General features: G+C 49.2%; 4 protein-coding genes across 4 annotated transcripts in view; 2 read left to right on the top strand and 2 right to left on the bottom strand.

Moving 5' to 3' along the window:
• Positions 1–2,214, top strand: part of NUP210L (nucleoporin 210 like) — a 38,942-nt gene extending 36,728 nt beyond the window's left edge. The window contains exons 37-40 of the mRNA XM_063146255.1: positions 470–674; positions 1,160–1,264; positions 1,573–1,647; positions 2,069–2,214. Of these exons, the coding sequence (XP_063002325.1) occupies positions 470–674; positions 1,160–1,264; positions 1,573–1,647; positions 2,069–2,157 (474 nt within the window). The 3' untranslated portion in view covers positions 2,158–2,214. The remainder of the gene's footprint in view (positions 1–469; positions 675–1,159; positions 1,265–1,572; positions 1,648–2,068) is intronic.
• The window catches only part of LOC134412125 (protein S100-A13-like), a 344,998-nt gene that overhangs the window by 104,206 nt on the left and 224,192 nt on the right, over positions 1–16,600 (bottom strand). The window lies entirely within an intron of this gene.
• Positions 2,587–5,668, bottom strand: RPS27 (ribosomal protein S27). Its single transcript, XM_063145873.1, has 4 exons — positions 5,573–5,668; positions 4,518–4,626; positions 3,486–3,596; positions 2,587–2,865 (listed from the first exon to the last, which is right to left on the bottom strand). Exons 1-4 carry the CDS (start codon positions 5,576–5,578, stop codon positions 2,837–2,839), a joined length of 255 nt encoding a protein of 84 aa, XP_063001943.1. The 5' UTR covers positions 5,579–5,668; the 3' UTR covers positions 2,587–2,836.
• On the top strand, positions 9,131–16,501 carry RAB13 (RAB13, member RAS oncogene family). The gene is made up of 8 exons (XM_063145587.1): positions 9,131–9,525; positions 11,659–11,719; positions 12,440–12,500; positions 12,960–13,037; positions 13,372–13,461; positions 14,171–14,236; positions 15,509–15,559; positions 15,907–16,501. The coding sequence occupies exons 1-8, from the start codon at positions 9,402–9,404 to the stop codon at positions 15,979–15,981; spliced, it is 606 nt and encodes a 201-aa protein (XP_063001657.1). The 5' UTR covers positions 9,131–9,401; the 3' UTR covers positions 15,982–16,501.

Genomic DNA, 16,600 nt, shown 5'->3' with positions numbered 1-16,600 from the left:
CAGCTGGCGCAAGTGTTTGGATGTACACCTGAATCTGCCCACCTGTCTGTGGCTACTGAGGTGGAGGAGGCCATCTCTGGAAACACATCTATTGCTCTGTGGTGTCGCTCTGTGAACAAATGTGCGAGGAGCAACCGACAGGCCCCATGACAAAGTACACCTTAAAGACTCAACCGGATCACCCCATTGCTTTTCAGACTAATCCATTTTGGGATTAAGAGCATAGGATGTGCAGTATGACATTTCTAAGTAAAAGCAAAATACCATTTCCCCCTCTGTATCACTGTATATACAACTTTTGCCAACTGAAAAATAACACTTCATACGTCTGCGGAAGTAGGGCCTAGTGCCCCAAAGCAACGCAATGTATGTAGGTATCACAAGACACCTTACTGTTCCTGCTGCGACACAGTTGTCCCTCCGGATTGCATGGCTTTGTTGTTGACTTTCTAATAAATTCCTCCCCAAGGCCCAGCCCAGTTCCCCCGTGATAAAAGTGGGAAAGCCCCAGCATCTGCCAGACGTGTCCGGACTTGTCCTCTACCCGATCAGCGTGGTCAACCTGACGTCTCTCCAGCAGATGGCAGCCCCCGTCTTCATCAATCTCTCCTGCAGCCTGACGGGCCAGAGGGCTGCCGTGTTAGTGCGGGCTTTGCCAGAAAGCCATTTGGCAGGTAAGCACCACAGCGAGAACACCCCACCAACAATCAAGGTCTAGAGCCCTGCCCTAAAAGAAGGGGGTGGGAGCGCTGTACGGTTTGGGCTTTCAACTCCCAGAAGCCCTTGCAAGCATGGCCAAGGGTCTGGATGCTGGGAGTCCAAAACAGCTGGAGATGTACTTGCTGCCCAACTCAAACTGTAAAGGAACAGAACAGGGTTTTCATTTCTTTATCTGGAATAATCGTGGGGAGCAAACCTGCTTTGAACTTTTACAAGGGCCAGCCTTGGGCAGAGGAGCCCTAGCCACCTTCTACCTTGTGCTCTCCAGATGTGTGGGATGCGAGTGGCAACTCCACACATCTGGAGGGCATCGGGTTGGAGAAAGCCACTGCATGAAATAAGTCAGAAAGGCAAGCAGACCGCCTTCCATGGAACTGTTGGGTGAACTGCAGGCTGGACATAACCACAGCTAACCAGCCGCCTTTGTGGAATTCTCTAGGTCAGTGCGCTGAAGCAGGCCTTATCGGGCAGCTCGTGGGCTCCTACCAGGTCCTCCTCTTCACCATCTTTGCTGTTCTAGCATCCACCATGGCCATCTTTCTCGGTAAGTAGAACAAACCTCCATGAAAGGCCGGCAACAGTTACACGGAAATTTAAATACCGCTCTTCCCATGACTTAGCCAAGCTTGGGTATCAGCCCTTCCGTCTTTGAAGGATATTGGGTCTACCTTACAGGTGTATTGTATGTGTCTCCAAGCATGTTGAACATATGGATACTGATAAACCCAACAGTATTTTCTTGCAGTTAAAACCCATACCTTGGGAGATTTTCAGAAGCCAGCTTTTTATTTATGTCAGAATCAGGAAGGGTTAAGAGTGGAACTAACTATGATGCAACGGTTGTCCCCACAGCCTACAATGCCTTCTTGACCAGAGTACAGGTAGTCCCCATCGTTTACGTCCCCACACAAGGCTCAGTACAGACAGGTGAGTCAAAAGGAAACGTTCCCTTGACGCTGTGTGCGTGTGTGTGTGTCTGTCCCCCAACTGAAATGTTAGGCGTACGCCGTGGAAATGTTGCTTCAAGTGAAATGTGAAGCAAGTTTGGAAATTAATGTGTGTGTGTTACATTAGGAAAATGACATTTTGAGGGAAGCCGCCAGGAGACTTTGAATAAGTCAGCCTTTTCTCTGGCTTGCCATCCTTGGGTCTCCTCAGTTCTCATCACCCTGTTATAGCGCCTTCATACACATTCTTTTAGCCGAAGTCAAGTCTTGCGACAGTCATCAAGGCAGCTTCATTCCTTTGAACGGCCTCCCAACGGGTATGCAATATAACCGAAGCATCTTGGTAAACTGACGAAGGGAGCTGCCTTCTCTCTTTCACGCACCCCCCCGTTTTCTTCCAGGACACCTCAGCCCTCCCTCCAGTGCTCAGCATCACTATTGCAATGGAAGGAACAGGACTCAGGCCTGGCTTTGGAGTGTAAGGAGATGAGGAAATGCCCTCTTCTTCACTGGAGGAAGCACCAAGAGCAGTATGGAAAAGAGTAAACTGGTGAAGATTGTGGCAGGTGTCATCTTTGATTGGGAAGGGCAGACACCTTCCGGGCTGGAGGCATTTGGAAGAGCTATATGGTAGGGTCCACTCTGAAGGCCTATTGCAGTTGGCTTAGGCCAAGGACAGAGATCCCCTTTCAGGCATGGGCATGCAGAGGACGCTTGATGATGTCCCGACTATAGCGAATCTGACACTGCCCAGTTCCACTTTTTACCAGGTTACAAAAGGATACAGCTATTCATCCTCCACACCTGCCCTAGAGCTAGATCCAGAGCAATCTCAGGCGGCCACCTGGACTACAGCAAGCCCATCTCATATTCACAAGCAACTCCCAGACTCAACACACACAAGAGAGGCAAAAACAGGTTGTCTTTATATATCCAAAATTTATTGAGTCAAATGGGTGAGGCTACAAGGACGGTGCGATAGCCATGGTTTAATCCTATGCCGTAGGCGGCAACAGCAGCTGAAGGCCTCAAGGGTCGCACCGTGCATCACTGTTTAGTAGCTTACATTTTGTTCATATCGCGTTCCCTCCACGCTCTTGAGTTCTTCAGCGTCTGAGCTGGTGACCGTGCACGTAGCCCCACCCATCCGGAACAAGCATCTGGGTAATTTAATGCTGCTTTCGCCTGAAGGAGCATCCTGCAAACAGAAAAAGTCCAAAAAGTGAGCAGAAACTGGCTCAGGGCATCCGCACCAGCACATCTCATACCAATTTATTCTGTTTCTGACGAAAACGTAGTGGCTCTTTTATACATATCACTTTGACATCTTGAGTAAGAACAACCTGAACAGTCAACTTCGTCTTGGTGCATTTGAAGAAGGCCGCTCCAGTGATGCTGTACTAGTAAAACGGAGTTACCCCCACCCTAACACTCAACCAGCAAGGATACTTTTAAAATTCACAAGGCACAGACATATTTCCATACCCCACAAACTGCTAGAATCCCAAACTTCACTATCTGAGGAAAGCCAGTATGTTTTGTACAAAGCCTCACATAATAGTTACCTAACGGGTGAAGTTAACACCTAGGAGCAAATTAAAAATAGCACATTTCCCTATTACAGATTCCTCCTGTTCTATGAAGCTTTAATAGCTCCATCTCCACAGCATGGGTGGAGGAGAGAGAAAAGGGGTTACATAACGCAACAAAGCATGTGCAATTGAACACTATTGCAGCACTTAAGCAAAGAACAAAAAGGCAGAAGAAAAATAGATCTGTTTGAAGTGTGCTTTCAACGGCTTAAGCTCTCCAACTCACCTTCTGTCAACCTTGCTTTTCCCCCAGTGGGCTGGCACAGCACAGTCGAGCAGCCGACGCACAAAACCACTGTCTGAGCATGGCTGAACACAGTGGTGATTTTGTAGCAACCTGGGAAGGCGAAGAAAAACACCAGCTTGGGTATATCCCAGAGGGAAATAAAGGAGCGCCTTCCCAAATATTTACGCTCAGTAAACTAGCAAACTTAAGCCAGCAAAGAACGTGCTATGTAACAAGCAGTTGCTAGAATGCTATCTATCTGAACTTGTTTTCCCCAACTTGCTTCCATTATGTAACTGTACACAAGCACTCCCTTCTCGTTCCAAACTGTTTTGCTTCAAAACAACATTGAACTGGAAATAGCCGCCTTTCTTAAATTCGTGATAGGGAAATAAGTTTAACTTATTTATATCCCAATTTCCTATTCAAATAATAAGATGTCTTACAGACTTTTTTTTTAAAGTAAACCAACCACCGTTAGAAGAAGTAAAAGGCAGAAATTAAAACATCAAAAAGGCAGTTCTGAAACTTTCAGCGATCTTCAGGCTTGGCTTCATTGAACAACAGCACACAGATTAAAAGTCCCCTGGACACAAGGTCTTTGCCAGCCACTCAAAGAGAAAAACCCAGCAAACCCCAAGTAGGAGGGATTTGCGCAAGTTCAGAGCCATCACCATGAAGGCCCTGCCTTTTATAGCTGCCCACACAGGCAGCTGAGTGAGCAAGGCCAATCTTGAAAGCTGGGCACATTAACAGGGGAGCGTCCAGTTTCCCAGATCATCCCATCTGTGCAGGCTTTTCCTCCTCTACATGCCAATGCAGGTGCCCACTGTCAGCTCACACAGCTGAGCAAATGGTCAAGCTGCAAATGACATAGGCTGAAACTAGCAGAACAATAAACACAGAACTATATAGCCAACGTGGGTTGGGTATGCAATGTAGCCACTCATCGCCATCAAATATAGAAACAGCATGGAGTGCAGCAGAAAGTACCCCAAGAAATGTCCCCTCAACCCAACCCATAAGCTCTACCTGGGCATTTCACATCCATGAAGTAAGAGTTAGGACTCTGGACCAGGCGCTTTTTCTTATGCTTCCTCTTCTCCTCCTCAGGGGAGGGATGTAGGAGATCCTTTGCGAGCTGCAGGGATGAAGGAAGAGAAGCATAAACAGAGACTGTGTCTCGCTCCCACATGCACCCAACTTATCCCAAAAGTACCACCATCAATCTGTGCAATGTCCCTTAAGAGGCCATCCTCTTGGCTAGAAAATGTGCCTTCTTCCCTTATCTACCCCTCAAGATAAAGAACTTGGCCTTTCCTGCCTCTAAAGTATCGTGCACATTATCATAATCATCAAGGGTTGTTATTATTGGACTTGGACTCTTGTACTTCAAGGAAGGCACGATAATAAACAACACAAGTTCAGCGGGAGCAATAATTATTAAGCAATGAATCTCTTTCTAAGTCCCGAATTCAAATCTCGACAAAGCAAGCTACTTGCTTGCACCCGGGCGATAAGTCAGCTTTGCTCTGCCTGCCTTCCGGCCAACGGGGGCCATTGTAAGGATCGAGATAAATCTCCGTTAAGGCGTTCTTTGGGCTCTCCAGACGTGCAACGAGCACAAACGCAAAGAACAGCTGCAAGCCCTACCCACGTTTACTCGGGAGGCCCATCCCACGGGAGTCCACGGAAGCACGCGTAAGGCCAGGCGTGTGCATGCCACTAGCTGCGCAGCCACCCTCCAAGGCTGAGCTGCGCCGCTCCTTCCTCCCTCCCTGCCCAAATCAACCTACTGTTAACTTAGACATTCATTGTCGAGCAGCATAACCAGGCCCAGGTGTGTGTATTGGGGGGGGGCGAGGCGAGCTCTCCGCTCCCTCCTCTCTTTCCTCCCCCACCCGCCACAGGGCCGCCATTTTGAGCCTCGCCTCCGACCAGGAGGCGTGGGAGAGCGGGGGGGGGGGGGGAAGCAACACAGGGCTTCCAAGGCGAGTAGGAGCTTCCCCCTTCCCGCAGCCGGGGCGTGGAGGACGGAGCCCGGGGAGGGAGGCCTACCCCGGCGCCCAGACCCAGCGAGGACTCACAGGCATGTTCGCGTGGAGGCAGCTACGGCCGAAAAGGAGCCAAACCGGAAAGAGAGGGTACTATATCCGCTCCGGGGTTTCCCGCACGGGCGGAAGTTAGCGAAGAGGCGGGTTCGTCGTCGTCGCCACATTTGGGAGGGGCTGAGGCGCCATGTTGGAAAGGGGGGAGGAGGAGGAGGAGGAAAGGAAGCGCCATGTTGGGAAGGACGTCGCGCGGCGCCATGACGTAAAGGCCGCGTCGACGCGCGCGGGGGCCACCGGCCGACATCTTGCGAGGCGGCCCTCTTGGGAAGGGCAAGCCTCTTCGAACCTTTTGGACGCCATTTTGAGAGGGCTTTGACACAAACAAAAAAGGGGCCAGGGACTAATGAGAGATAAGATGCTTCTTCGCCCTTCCCCGTCGTTTTCTATAGTGATACATTATATTTATATCCCCGGCTTTCCACCAGCTTATTCAGGGTAGCATTTACCTCTCCACCCTCACTATCCTCCCAACAACCCTGTGAGGTAGGTTAGGCTGAGAGAGAACACGTGACTAGTCCAAGGCCGGGCAATGAGCTTCATGAGGGGAGCTGGAGCCCGCCTGGTCTCTCAATGGAGACCGTGCATCTTATCATGCCTCTCGAGGGTGTGTGGTGTACTGGTTAGAGCTGGATGAGGGCCAGAGAAACCCTGGGTTTCAAATCCCCACAGAGCCATGAAGCTCGCTGGGTGACCTTGGGCCAGTTGCTCACTCTTGGCCTAGCCTACCTCACAGGGTTGTTGTGAGGATAAAAGGGGTTGTGGAGAGAACTGCGGGTGGCCAGAAAACTCTGAGTTCGCCAATCAACCGGGGCGGGGGGGGGGGGGGCAGGTAATAGGAACAAACTGGAAGTCAGCCGTTGATTGTGCATTGAGCAGGGGGTTGGACTCGATGGCCTTAGAGGCCCCTTCCAACTCTACTATTCTAGGATTCTATGTCGGCAGAACTCAGCCACTGTTTTCTAGCTGAGGGTAGTTCCCTCAGATGTGGCCCTGCATAGTGAACACTGACCGGCTGTCAATTACAGGCTTCTTAGTCCCTCTAGATTCCCCTAATGCTGACTAACGCTTCAATGGCAGCTCAGAAACTTCAGCGGGTACAAAATGCAGCTACACCAGAATAGCAGCTGAAAAGGCCCTCCAGATGTTTTGGCCTGCAACTCCCATCAGCATAGCCAATGGTGAGGGATCATGGGAGTTGTAGGCCAACACATCCAGAAAGCCCCAAGCTACGCACCTCTGATCTGCTTCCATCTGCTTCCCTCGCGTGCATCTTGCACTGTTTGCTCTGTTTGTTTCTGGGCTCAAATTCGAGTGCTGTTGCGCATTTTTTAAATCTTGTATTGGTTCGGGGCTGGGTTATTTGAAGGGCCCCATGCAACCTGCATTAGCGAACATTTCTGTGCAAGGGCGTGGAGGGATGTCACTGCCGTGACATTATCCTGGCATGGGGCGCTGCAAACATAGACACCCTGGCTATAAAGAGCTTGCACAAAGGTGGTTCATGACCACGGAATCCGAAAGGTCAGCTCTTGAAGCAGCTTGCTGTTCAGCTCCATTGCAAAAGTGATGAGAAAAGCTTAGTCCTTCTTAATTAAATGAAAGGCAATAAGCCAACACACCCAACAACAAAAATACAGAAGAAAGGACTTCCAGAGGGGTAGCCGTCTTAATCTGTAGCAGGAAAAACAGCAAAGAGTCTTGTGACACCCTTAAAAACGAACACATTTTATTCATTCTGGCGTAAAGTTTCGTGGACACTGTCCGCTCCGTTGGATGCATGAAGTGTCCACCTCAGATTGGCTGATCTCTATACACATGCAGTGTGTGTGTGATATTTATCATTGCTTAGTTCTGAGTAGGGAAGTATACATACGACTGCACTGTAAGGCTGGAATCTTATACATACATACCTCAGAGTAATGGGACTCAATAGGACTTACTTCTGAGTAGTGATGCATAGCATTGCACCATAAACAGCTTCCCCCTCCCCAAATGTGATTAATCTAGGTATCTACAGGTACTCATGGTATAGTAGTTTGAGTGTTGGACTAGAACCAGAGAGTGTTGAATTGGAACCTGGGTCCAAACCTCTACTCAACCATAAACCTCACTTGGGCATGTCCCCTCTCTCAGAAAAACCTTCCTTGCAGGGTTGTTGTGAAAATAAAGTGAGGATGGAGAGAAGACCCATATGCGCCATCTTAGGCTTCTCGAAATAAAGGCAGGATAGAAATGTAATTTTTTAAAAAAATCATCTAACATTGAAGCCACTGGTAATAATGATAATGATAATGATAATAATACACAATAACAACACTGTCAGCTTTCTTAGGGCAGACTGGGAAGCCTGTGACTGTCCAGAAGTTGATCGACTCCAACCTCCGTTATCCTCGACTATTGCTCATGTTAGCTTAGACTGATGGGAGTTGGAGTCCATCAACATCTGGAAACCACTCAGGTTCCCCACCCTGCCTTAGAGAGTCATAGAAGCAAAAAGAGATCCCTGCTCCCTAGGAATTTACAATCATGACAGCATATTATTATTATTATTATTATTATTATTATTATTATTATTATTATTACATTTCTCTACCGTCCCATAGCCATAGATCTCTGGGCAGTTTACATAAGATTGTCTCCTCTATATTGATGGCTGTTATTATTTTAAATATTTTCTGCTGTGGTTTTAGCTAGTTGCACTGTTATTTTTTTATTGTTTTGAAATTTAATCTTGGCTTTGTTTGAAAACATTTTTCGGACACTTTTCCAATCAGCCAATTCATTTCTTTCTTTCTTTTTTCATTTCTTTGATTTGCATCTTTCCTTTCCTATCAAGAAAATGGCCCTCACTCAAGGCAAGTTACAAGCATAGCAACGACAAAAGGAAGTTCAAATAAAAACTGATTAAAACAATAATAAAAGAGATGCATTACAAACACAATTAAAGACAAAACAGTAACAGTATAAAAACAGCGCCCAACGTTACAGGCTAGCTTACATGCGAAAGGCCTGCTGGAATAAAAACGTTTTTGCCTGTCAGTGGAAGGACAGCACAGAGAGAGTCAAAATAGCTTTCCTCCGTAGAGAGTTCTGGAGCTTGGGAGCAGCCACCAAAAAGGCCCTGTCTCGTGACCCCGCTAAATGTGCTCCCGTAGCAGCAGGACCGAGAGAAGGAGAAGTCACCAGGAGGGCTTCACCTGTTGAACGTCTGCCGGTTTTGCAGAGGCCGTCTGCCCATTTGCAAAAGTTGGCAACCAAAACCGAGGCCGTGAAGGCCATCCCTCTTGACATGGAGCCATCCCATGTGTGTGCAACAGGTAGCTATGGTTACTTAGCAGCCGCTGCAAGGGAAAGTACTTTACACAGCTCTGCAACATCCTCTTCTTGGACTTTTCTGTCAGAGGAGAGTTGACCAAGATCTCCTCCTTGCAAATGAATGAACAGCCCCAGATCTTTTTTCCACATGACGGGGCCATTGAATACTAAGTTCCTCCCAGCCGGGGTTGAGTCAGCTTGGAGCTCAGATATTTAAGGCCTGCTGGCTTAACCCCTCCCTGCCCGGGAGGGACGGCTTTCCCCCTTGCCTTCCAGCAAACAGGATCAAGGGAGTGGTTTGGACTGCCAAGAAGAAGGAAGAAGAAAAAGGGGGAAATAGCTGTCGGATTAGAGGAAGCCTCAGTTCCACCTCTCTCAACTTTTCATCCCGCAAGCTTCAGATTTCTTCCTTTTTCCTTTTCTTTTTCTCTTCTTCTTTTCCTCCCAGGGACGGACACCCGGGACAGGATCCACAAAGGGACAAAGGGACATGGCCAAGTCTTACGATCACCTCTTCAAACTGTTGCTGATTGGGGACAGTGGCGTCGGAAAAACCTGCCTGATCATCCGCTTTGCAGAGGACAACTTCAGCGGCACGTACATCAGCACCATTGGTGAGAGGGGGCCAGGGTGGGGGGTGGGGGAGAGGCTTGGGCGCGGGCATCTGTGCGTGGGAGAAGCCCTTCCTAGGAACTGAGGAGCCAGCATTGCACACAAGGGCAACCCAAATGATCCCAAACAACAAAGGATGTTCTTGTGGCAGCCCTTTAAAGACTCATAAATTGATCCTGGCATGAGTTTTCAGGGACCAGAGTCTGCTTCATCCGGGATCAGAATGATCCAAGGACCGGAGTAATTCCCCGCTATTGAGAAAAGGGTACAATGTTTGGCTTAGGGGAGGGAGGGGGAACACGAGAGAGGAGTACAAAATGATGGAGAAACTGGAGGGGGAGGCATTTTTCTCCCTCACTCATCACGGACCTATGTCCCGATTGGAATCTCCCAGGAGCAGAGCCTTTAGTGTGGTGGCCCCTTCTCTGTGGAACTCCCTGCCCCTGGAGGCCAGGCAAGCGCCAAAACTAGGCTGAATCCGGCACCTCCTGAAAACAACTCTATTTCGAGACGCCTTCCTCAACTGACTAGCCGCTGTTTTTTCTGGTCCTTTGTTTTAAACTGAACAGTTTTAATTTGCTTTTCTAATCTTCTTTCTTTTGACTGTCATACCTATGTGCACCGCTCCGGAATCTATTTTAGATATGAAGCGGTATGTAAATATTGCAAATAATAATAGAACTCAGTGAGGTCATCCCATGAAGCTGAATGGTGGAAGGTTCAGGACAGATCAAAGGAAAGACTGCTTCACCCAGCGCAGAGTTAAACTATGGAACTCACTTCCACAAGATGCAGCGATGGCCACCAACGTCGGTGGCTTGAAACAGGGATTGGAGCCATTCATGGAGGAGGAGGCTAGCAAAGGCCGCTAGTCGTGATGGCTATGCATTGCCTCTTCTGACGGAGGCAGTATGCCTCTCTATACCAGTTGCTGGAAAACATGGCTGGGATGGTGCTATTGCACTCATGTCCTGCTCGTGGCCTTCCCATTGGGGGTGGCTGTGTGAACGGATTGCTGGATTTGGGAGGCCTTTGGTCTGATCCAACGTGGCTCCTTTCCGGTTCTTATGCCAGCAGACCACACCATCTCCCTGGGGGCAGTGAGATAAGGATCGACTTCCGACACCCCATTAATGGCTTTGGGGCGTGAGCGAAAACCCTAGGATTGATCTCGGCATATTTATCTTCTAGAGCTCAGTCTGGTCTGAGGAACAATTCATTTGTCTTTGAGATTTAAATTGTCCGGTTGTTTTAATTGATTGGTTGTGAATTAAATTTTTGGTTAGCCGTTTATCTAATGTGTATTGATTGATTTGTTGTTTATATTGCTGTATTTTGTATGTTTAAGTCAATTGGAATGCACTCTGGTATAAAGCGCAGTATAAATCATATTGTTGTTGTTGTTGTTATTAACCTGCAGCAGTTTTTTTTTCCTTAGCCCAGGGAAGACAGGGAGGCTAGGTTAAGTTGCAGGGCTGTTGTGCAGTTAACCCACTGGCCCCGTTCAGAAGACACTTTAAACCACGGTGGTTAAGCCAGAAAGCCAGGCTGTGTTCAGAAGACACCTTAAACCTTGGCTTTAACCATGGTGAATAAGGCTTTCCAGCCAAAGACCTTTTTATTTTCTCAGTACTTTAACACCTAATTTAACTTAAATTTAAACTTTGCTGTTTTAGTCTCATATTTTAACCTATATTAATTTTTGCTGTGTGGTTTTATTCTGGTTGTGCTTTTTATATTGTATTTCGTATGTGTGTTTTAAATTTGTTGGTTGTTTTTATGCTCTTCGTGGTTTTTAATTTTTGTGAACCGCCCAGAGAGCTTCAGCTATTGGGCGGTATAAAAATGTAATAAATAAATAAACCACCGTAGTTAAAGCCATGGTTTAAGGTGTCTTCTGAACACAGCCCAGCTTTCTAGCTTAACCACCATGGTTAAAGCCGTGGTTTAAGGTGTCTTCTGAATGGGGCCATTGTGTCTGACTGTGGAATCTAATCTGTGCAAGTGTGTGCACAACGCTGAGTGCAGAACTAGGAGATGCTAGTTATTCCAGATTAATTAAAGCCGGGGGAAAGAAGGCGTGACTATGTGCCTATGGAATGAAACCCTTACTGACTCGCTCTCCCTTCCTCCAGGGATTGACTTTAAGATCCGGACCGTGGATATTGAAGGCAAGCGGATCAAGCTGCAAGTCTGGTACGTGTTTTTGGGACAGAGTCAGCGGGAACGACGGCAGCAGCACAACGCCACGGCTCTGCCCCGATACGCTTACAATCTATGTTTTGGCATAGATTGCAGGGGTGGGGTGGAGATGTGCAAATCTGGTAATCTATACTGGGTGTGTGTGTCAGTTTGGGATAAGGACAGAGAGGTTAAGCTTCATGGGAAAAGCTCTGATCATTGTGCATTTGAAGAAGGACTTGAAAAAAGAGGTTCTTTTGAAACCTGTAAAAGGATCCTGCGAGTTGGGGTGGACGTGTCAAAGGGGCCGAAGGAGTGATGTGGGAGGGAAGCAGGGGTGTTGAACCTTTCAGCCCGAGGGCCGAATTTCAGAGAGGCTCTGGGGGCCGCATTCCAGTGGTGGGCGGAGCCAAGGATGCAGGGTCAAAATACCATCCTCTTTTAGCTTCAAGCTCTTCCCGCCAGTGATGAAGCCTCAGAAGAGGGCATTTCAAGCCTTTCAGAACAGGATTGGGAATCTATCCTTGAATAGCAGTTGCTGGTGGAGGCATATGATTGGCTACTGTGGCAAACCGGATACCGGACTAGACAGAACTTTGGTTTGCTTCGGCTGAGCTCATTTTATGTGCGTTTATCAGATAAAATACATGGGGCACAGTAATGGAATGGTTTTCGATGGGAAGGGGTACGAGATAATCGTCCCCCCTTGTTATCTGGGGCTTATTTCTCTTGCAGGGACACGGCTGGCCAGGAACGGTTCAAGACCATCACCACGGCATATTACCGGGGAGCCATGGTATGGAATCTGCCCCCTACCCTGTCCACTTTCTTCTTGGTCAGGATAGAACTGGGCAGTTGGTCTCTGATAAGGTTGTCACGCAGAGGAGGGCCAGGATCTCTTCTCGATCCTCCCAGAGTGCAGGACACGGAATCAGGGGCTTAAGTTACAGGGAGCCAGATTCTGGCTGGACATCAGGAAAAACATCCTGACTGTTAGAGCAGTACGCCAATGGAACCAGTGACCTAGGGAGGTGGTGGGCTTTCCCACCCTAGAGGCCTCCAAGAAGCAACTGGACAGCTATCTGTCAGGGATGCTTGAAGGTGGATTCCTGCATTGTGCAGGGGGTTGGGTTCGATGGCCTTATAGCCTCCTTCCAACGCTACTATTCTATGATTCTAAGAAACGGGGGGGGGGGGCGTCTATCCCCTAAATAAGAGCAAATCCTCCAAGTATTAACACCAAGTGCTTTCCTAGGGGATTATCCTTGTATACGATATCACCGATGAAAAATCCTTCGAAAATATCCAGAATTGGATGAAGAGCATCAAAGAGGTGAGTGAGCAAGAGAAAAAGTTGGCGGGGGGGGGGGAACGGACGGATGAGAGGGGAGCGAGGTGCTGTGTTCCTCCCTCCAACCATGTCCCTCCCTCGCCTGCTCTGGTAAGCGGGAAAGGCAGATCTGGGAGAACTTTGGCTGTTTGGTGGGAGATATGCAAGGATGTCTGACTTGTTTGCTGGGGTGGGGGGAAGCCGTGCAAAAGCCAGGAAGCCACAGAATGATGGGCTGTTGGGAGGAGAGGGGTGTAGCCGGAAGAAGGGCCCCATCCGCCCCCCCCAGCCTGCTCTCTGACAGGTCTCTCCCTGCCCTGGACGCCCCTTTCCGCAGAACGCTTCGGCCGGCGTGGAGCGCCTCCTGCTGGGGAACAAGAGTGACATGGAGAACAAGCGCAAAGTGCCCCGGGACCAAGCGGAGAAGGTACGGGGCTGCCTCTGGCGGGAGTAGTGGAGGCTGGTGGCTGCGATGCCAGCGGGGCGGCGAATCCGCTCTGGGTTTCAGTCTGGGCTCTGCTCTCCGCGGTCTCGGGGAAGGGGACGTGGGGAGCTGCTGATAGGCAGGGCTCTATCGGATGGCGGCCAAGGCTAGACCCAAACATGGGCAGAGCCGCGGCACAAAAGCAGGCAGAGTTTGGCAGCGCTGCAGGATTGCACAGCCAGGAGCCTTTTCAGAAGTGCAGGCGCCTCATCGTCAGGGCCGGGCAAAGCTGGTAATAGGCCCGGGCCAGATAGGAAATGTAGGCCCCATTTCAAACTGCTCATTAATCAGTTCTAAATACATATGAACTAGAACGATTTATAAAAAAGGTCATGGCAAGCACTTTTATTCAAGGTGTATATAAGACATCACTTCTTCACATTCAGAAATGCTTTACGTGCTTTTCTTTGGGCAAATTCATCATCAACAACGGAAAAATCAATCAACTTTGCCCAGGGTGACTTGCAGTAGGCCCCCTCAAAATCATAAGCCCATGCCAACTGTTCCCCTCCTCTGCCCAGCCCTGCTCATCATTTCCGCACCTCCGAAGAAAGTCCAAAAAAATGCAGGCAGTTGGGTTGATCCGTACAAACAACCCAAGTCTAGCTGTATTTTGCTTTTCTGTTCAATTGTCCGTTTCATCTGCCGACAGCTGTCCAAGGAGCACGGGATCCGGTTCTTTGAGACGAGCGCTAAGTCCAGCTTGAACGTAGAAGAGGTGAGTGGGGCAGCCTCCCCCAGCCGGAGTGGTTGGACTACAACCCCCAGCATCTTCCAGCCGGCATGGTTGGCCGCACGATGAAACATGATAGCACTCTTCAAATACTTAAAAGGTTGTCACACAGAGGAGGGCCAGGATCTCTTCTCGATCCTCCCAGAGTGCAGGACACGGAATAACGGGCTCAAGTTAAAGGAAGCCAGATTCCGGCTGGACATCAGGAAAAACTTCCTGACTGTTAGAGCAGTGCGACGGTGGAATCAGCTACCTAGGGAGGTTGTGGGCTCTCCCGCACTAGAGGCCTTCAAGAGGCAGCTGGACAAGCATCTGTCGGGGATGCTTTAGGGTGGATTCCTGCATTGAGGTTGGACTCGATGGCCTTGTAGGCCCCTTCCAACTCTGCTATTCTATGATTCTATGGCTGGAGTTTGGGGGGCTGACCCGAACAGGCAAGGAACGGAGTTTATGGTATAGATTTGTGCCACTTACTGTCACGGGATTTGGGGCGGCATCTGCCTTCCCGTGGCTTTTTAAAAGGATTAGATACATTCATGGGAAACGAGCGAGCTGTCAGTGCCAAAATGACAGGTGTTCAGGGGCAGTGCACCTCCCACCTCCATGTTCAGAACCAAGGACAGTGTATCCTCAGCTTCCATGTTCAGGGGCAGCATCCATCCCAATAACCCATCCTGGGGATAGAGCAATAACCCTGGCTTATTTAAACCAGGGTTTGTTGCTCTAGCCAGGGTTTGTCTGGCAGACGGTTGAACAAACTGTAGTTTTGTTCCTGACTTATTTATTTCCCTCTTCCTTTGCCCACTCCCTCCCTGTATCCCAAATGCCTTTGTGTTCAGGCATCACAACAAGCCCTGGTTAAACAAGCCAGACTTCATACAACAAACCATGGCTTCTATTCATGGTTTCCAGCTGGATAACCGACCGTGGTTTGTTTGCGGGGATGGGTTTAGGCTCAACAACAAGCCAGATTTCAACGAACCACAGCAGGGTTTAGCATTGGGTGCCAATCAGGACACTGGGAATGGACGACAGGAGGGAGTGGTTTGCCTTTATGCCCCACATGCTTCCCAGATTATACATGTGGGCAATTGTTTTCTCTGCACCACAGTTCTCCCTGTGTTAAATGGAGATAATAGTCTACCTCGCAGGGGTGTTGTGAAGGCAAGCAAGATTGTGAAGCGCTAAGGCAATAATTGCATGTAATGGAAATGATGGGGCGCCTTAGCCTCACCCTACCTGCTCTTTTCCCCCCAGGCTTTCAGCACTTTGGCCAGGGACATCCTTCTGAAATCGGGCAAGAAACCGGTGAGTACTGGATGCCCGAGGAAAGGGGCGTCAGGGTGATGGTTCAGAGGAAAGCCAGCTAGCCTGAGGAAGAACGTCAGAGCCGTAGGGTGGGTAATGAATCTGAGAAGAAACCTTCTCCATAGAGAAGGTCAAGAATCCGTTCTTAACTGGAAACGAAGCATAAGACGAAACGCACTATGAAGCGACAAGTGGGCTTTATTTTATTTTATTTTTAAAAATAGTAATTTCACAAGAGCAGCAAGACAATACGGATGGTGACAATCAGCGGCAGCCACAAAACCGCCCTCTAAAACTTCCTAGCTGCCCCTCACGTTACCTATGCACCCCCCCTTCCTCTTTTTCAGGCTCAGCAGCACATCAAGGGAATGTTGGACCCCAAAAGGCCGCAGAAAAGCAGCAGTAAATGTTCCATGGTGTAGTTAGCAGCCGGCTCGTCTAGAAGCAGCCCGTTGCCACTCCAGAGGCCTCTGCAGCGGGCACCATCTCCCCCTTCACTCCAAAACGCCTCCGTTCTCTTTCGCGGAGACTCTCAAGCCCTTCCGGGCCGGACCCCGAGGGCAGACGGCAGCTGGAGGCCGGGACCTCCCCCTCTTTCCTTCTGGATCCCGTGCTCCTTCAGCTGAGGGATCCCGACAGATCTGAAGTGGGGATCTCAAGAAAGGGACGATATACTAGAATGCACTGGGCCAGCCCTGAACCTCTGGAATTTCAAGGGGCGCTACCGAATCTTCGTGAATCCGGCCTGTCGATCGGCAGAATGTCTTCCCCCGCTGCCAAGCGACTCTGCGCTGTATTACTCATAGGAAGGAGGCTGACCAGTTCCCGGTTTCCAGGGGGGAAGGAGGCTCCCTCTGCACGGTACTTGTGCAGATCCTTTAACCTGGGCACGCAAAATCATCCCCCCCACCCCAAAAAGATCAGTCCACGCACACGTGCCTCTCGCTCATGGTTTGCCTTTTTGTAATCCTTTGAACAGTATTAAATATTTGCAGTGACGTCTCCGGGCTGAAAACAGTCAGGACCGCAGCGCTGGGTTTG

Source organism: Elgaria multicarinata, chromosome 21 (genome assembly GCF_023053635.1).
Source record: "Elgaria multicarinata webbii isolate HBS135686 ecotype San Diego chromosome 21, rElgMul1.1.pri, whole genome shotgun sequence".
NCBI lineage: Eukaryota > Metazoa > Chordata > Lepidosauria > Squamata > Anguidae > Elgaria > Elgaria multicarinata.
The sequence above is the reverse complement of the archived record's forward strand: the minus strand, read 5'-3'. Positions and strand labels throughout refer to the sequence as shown.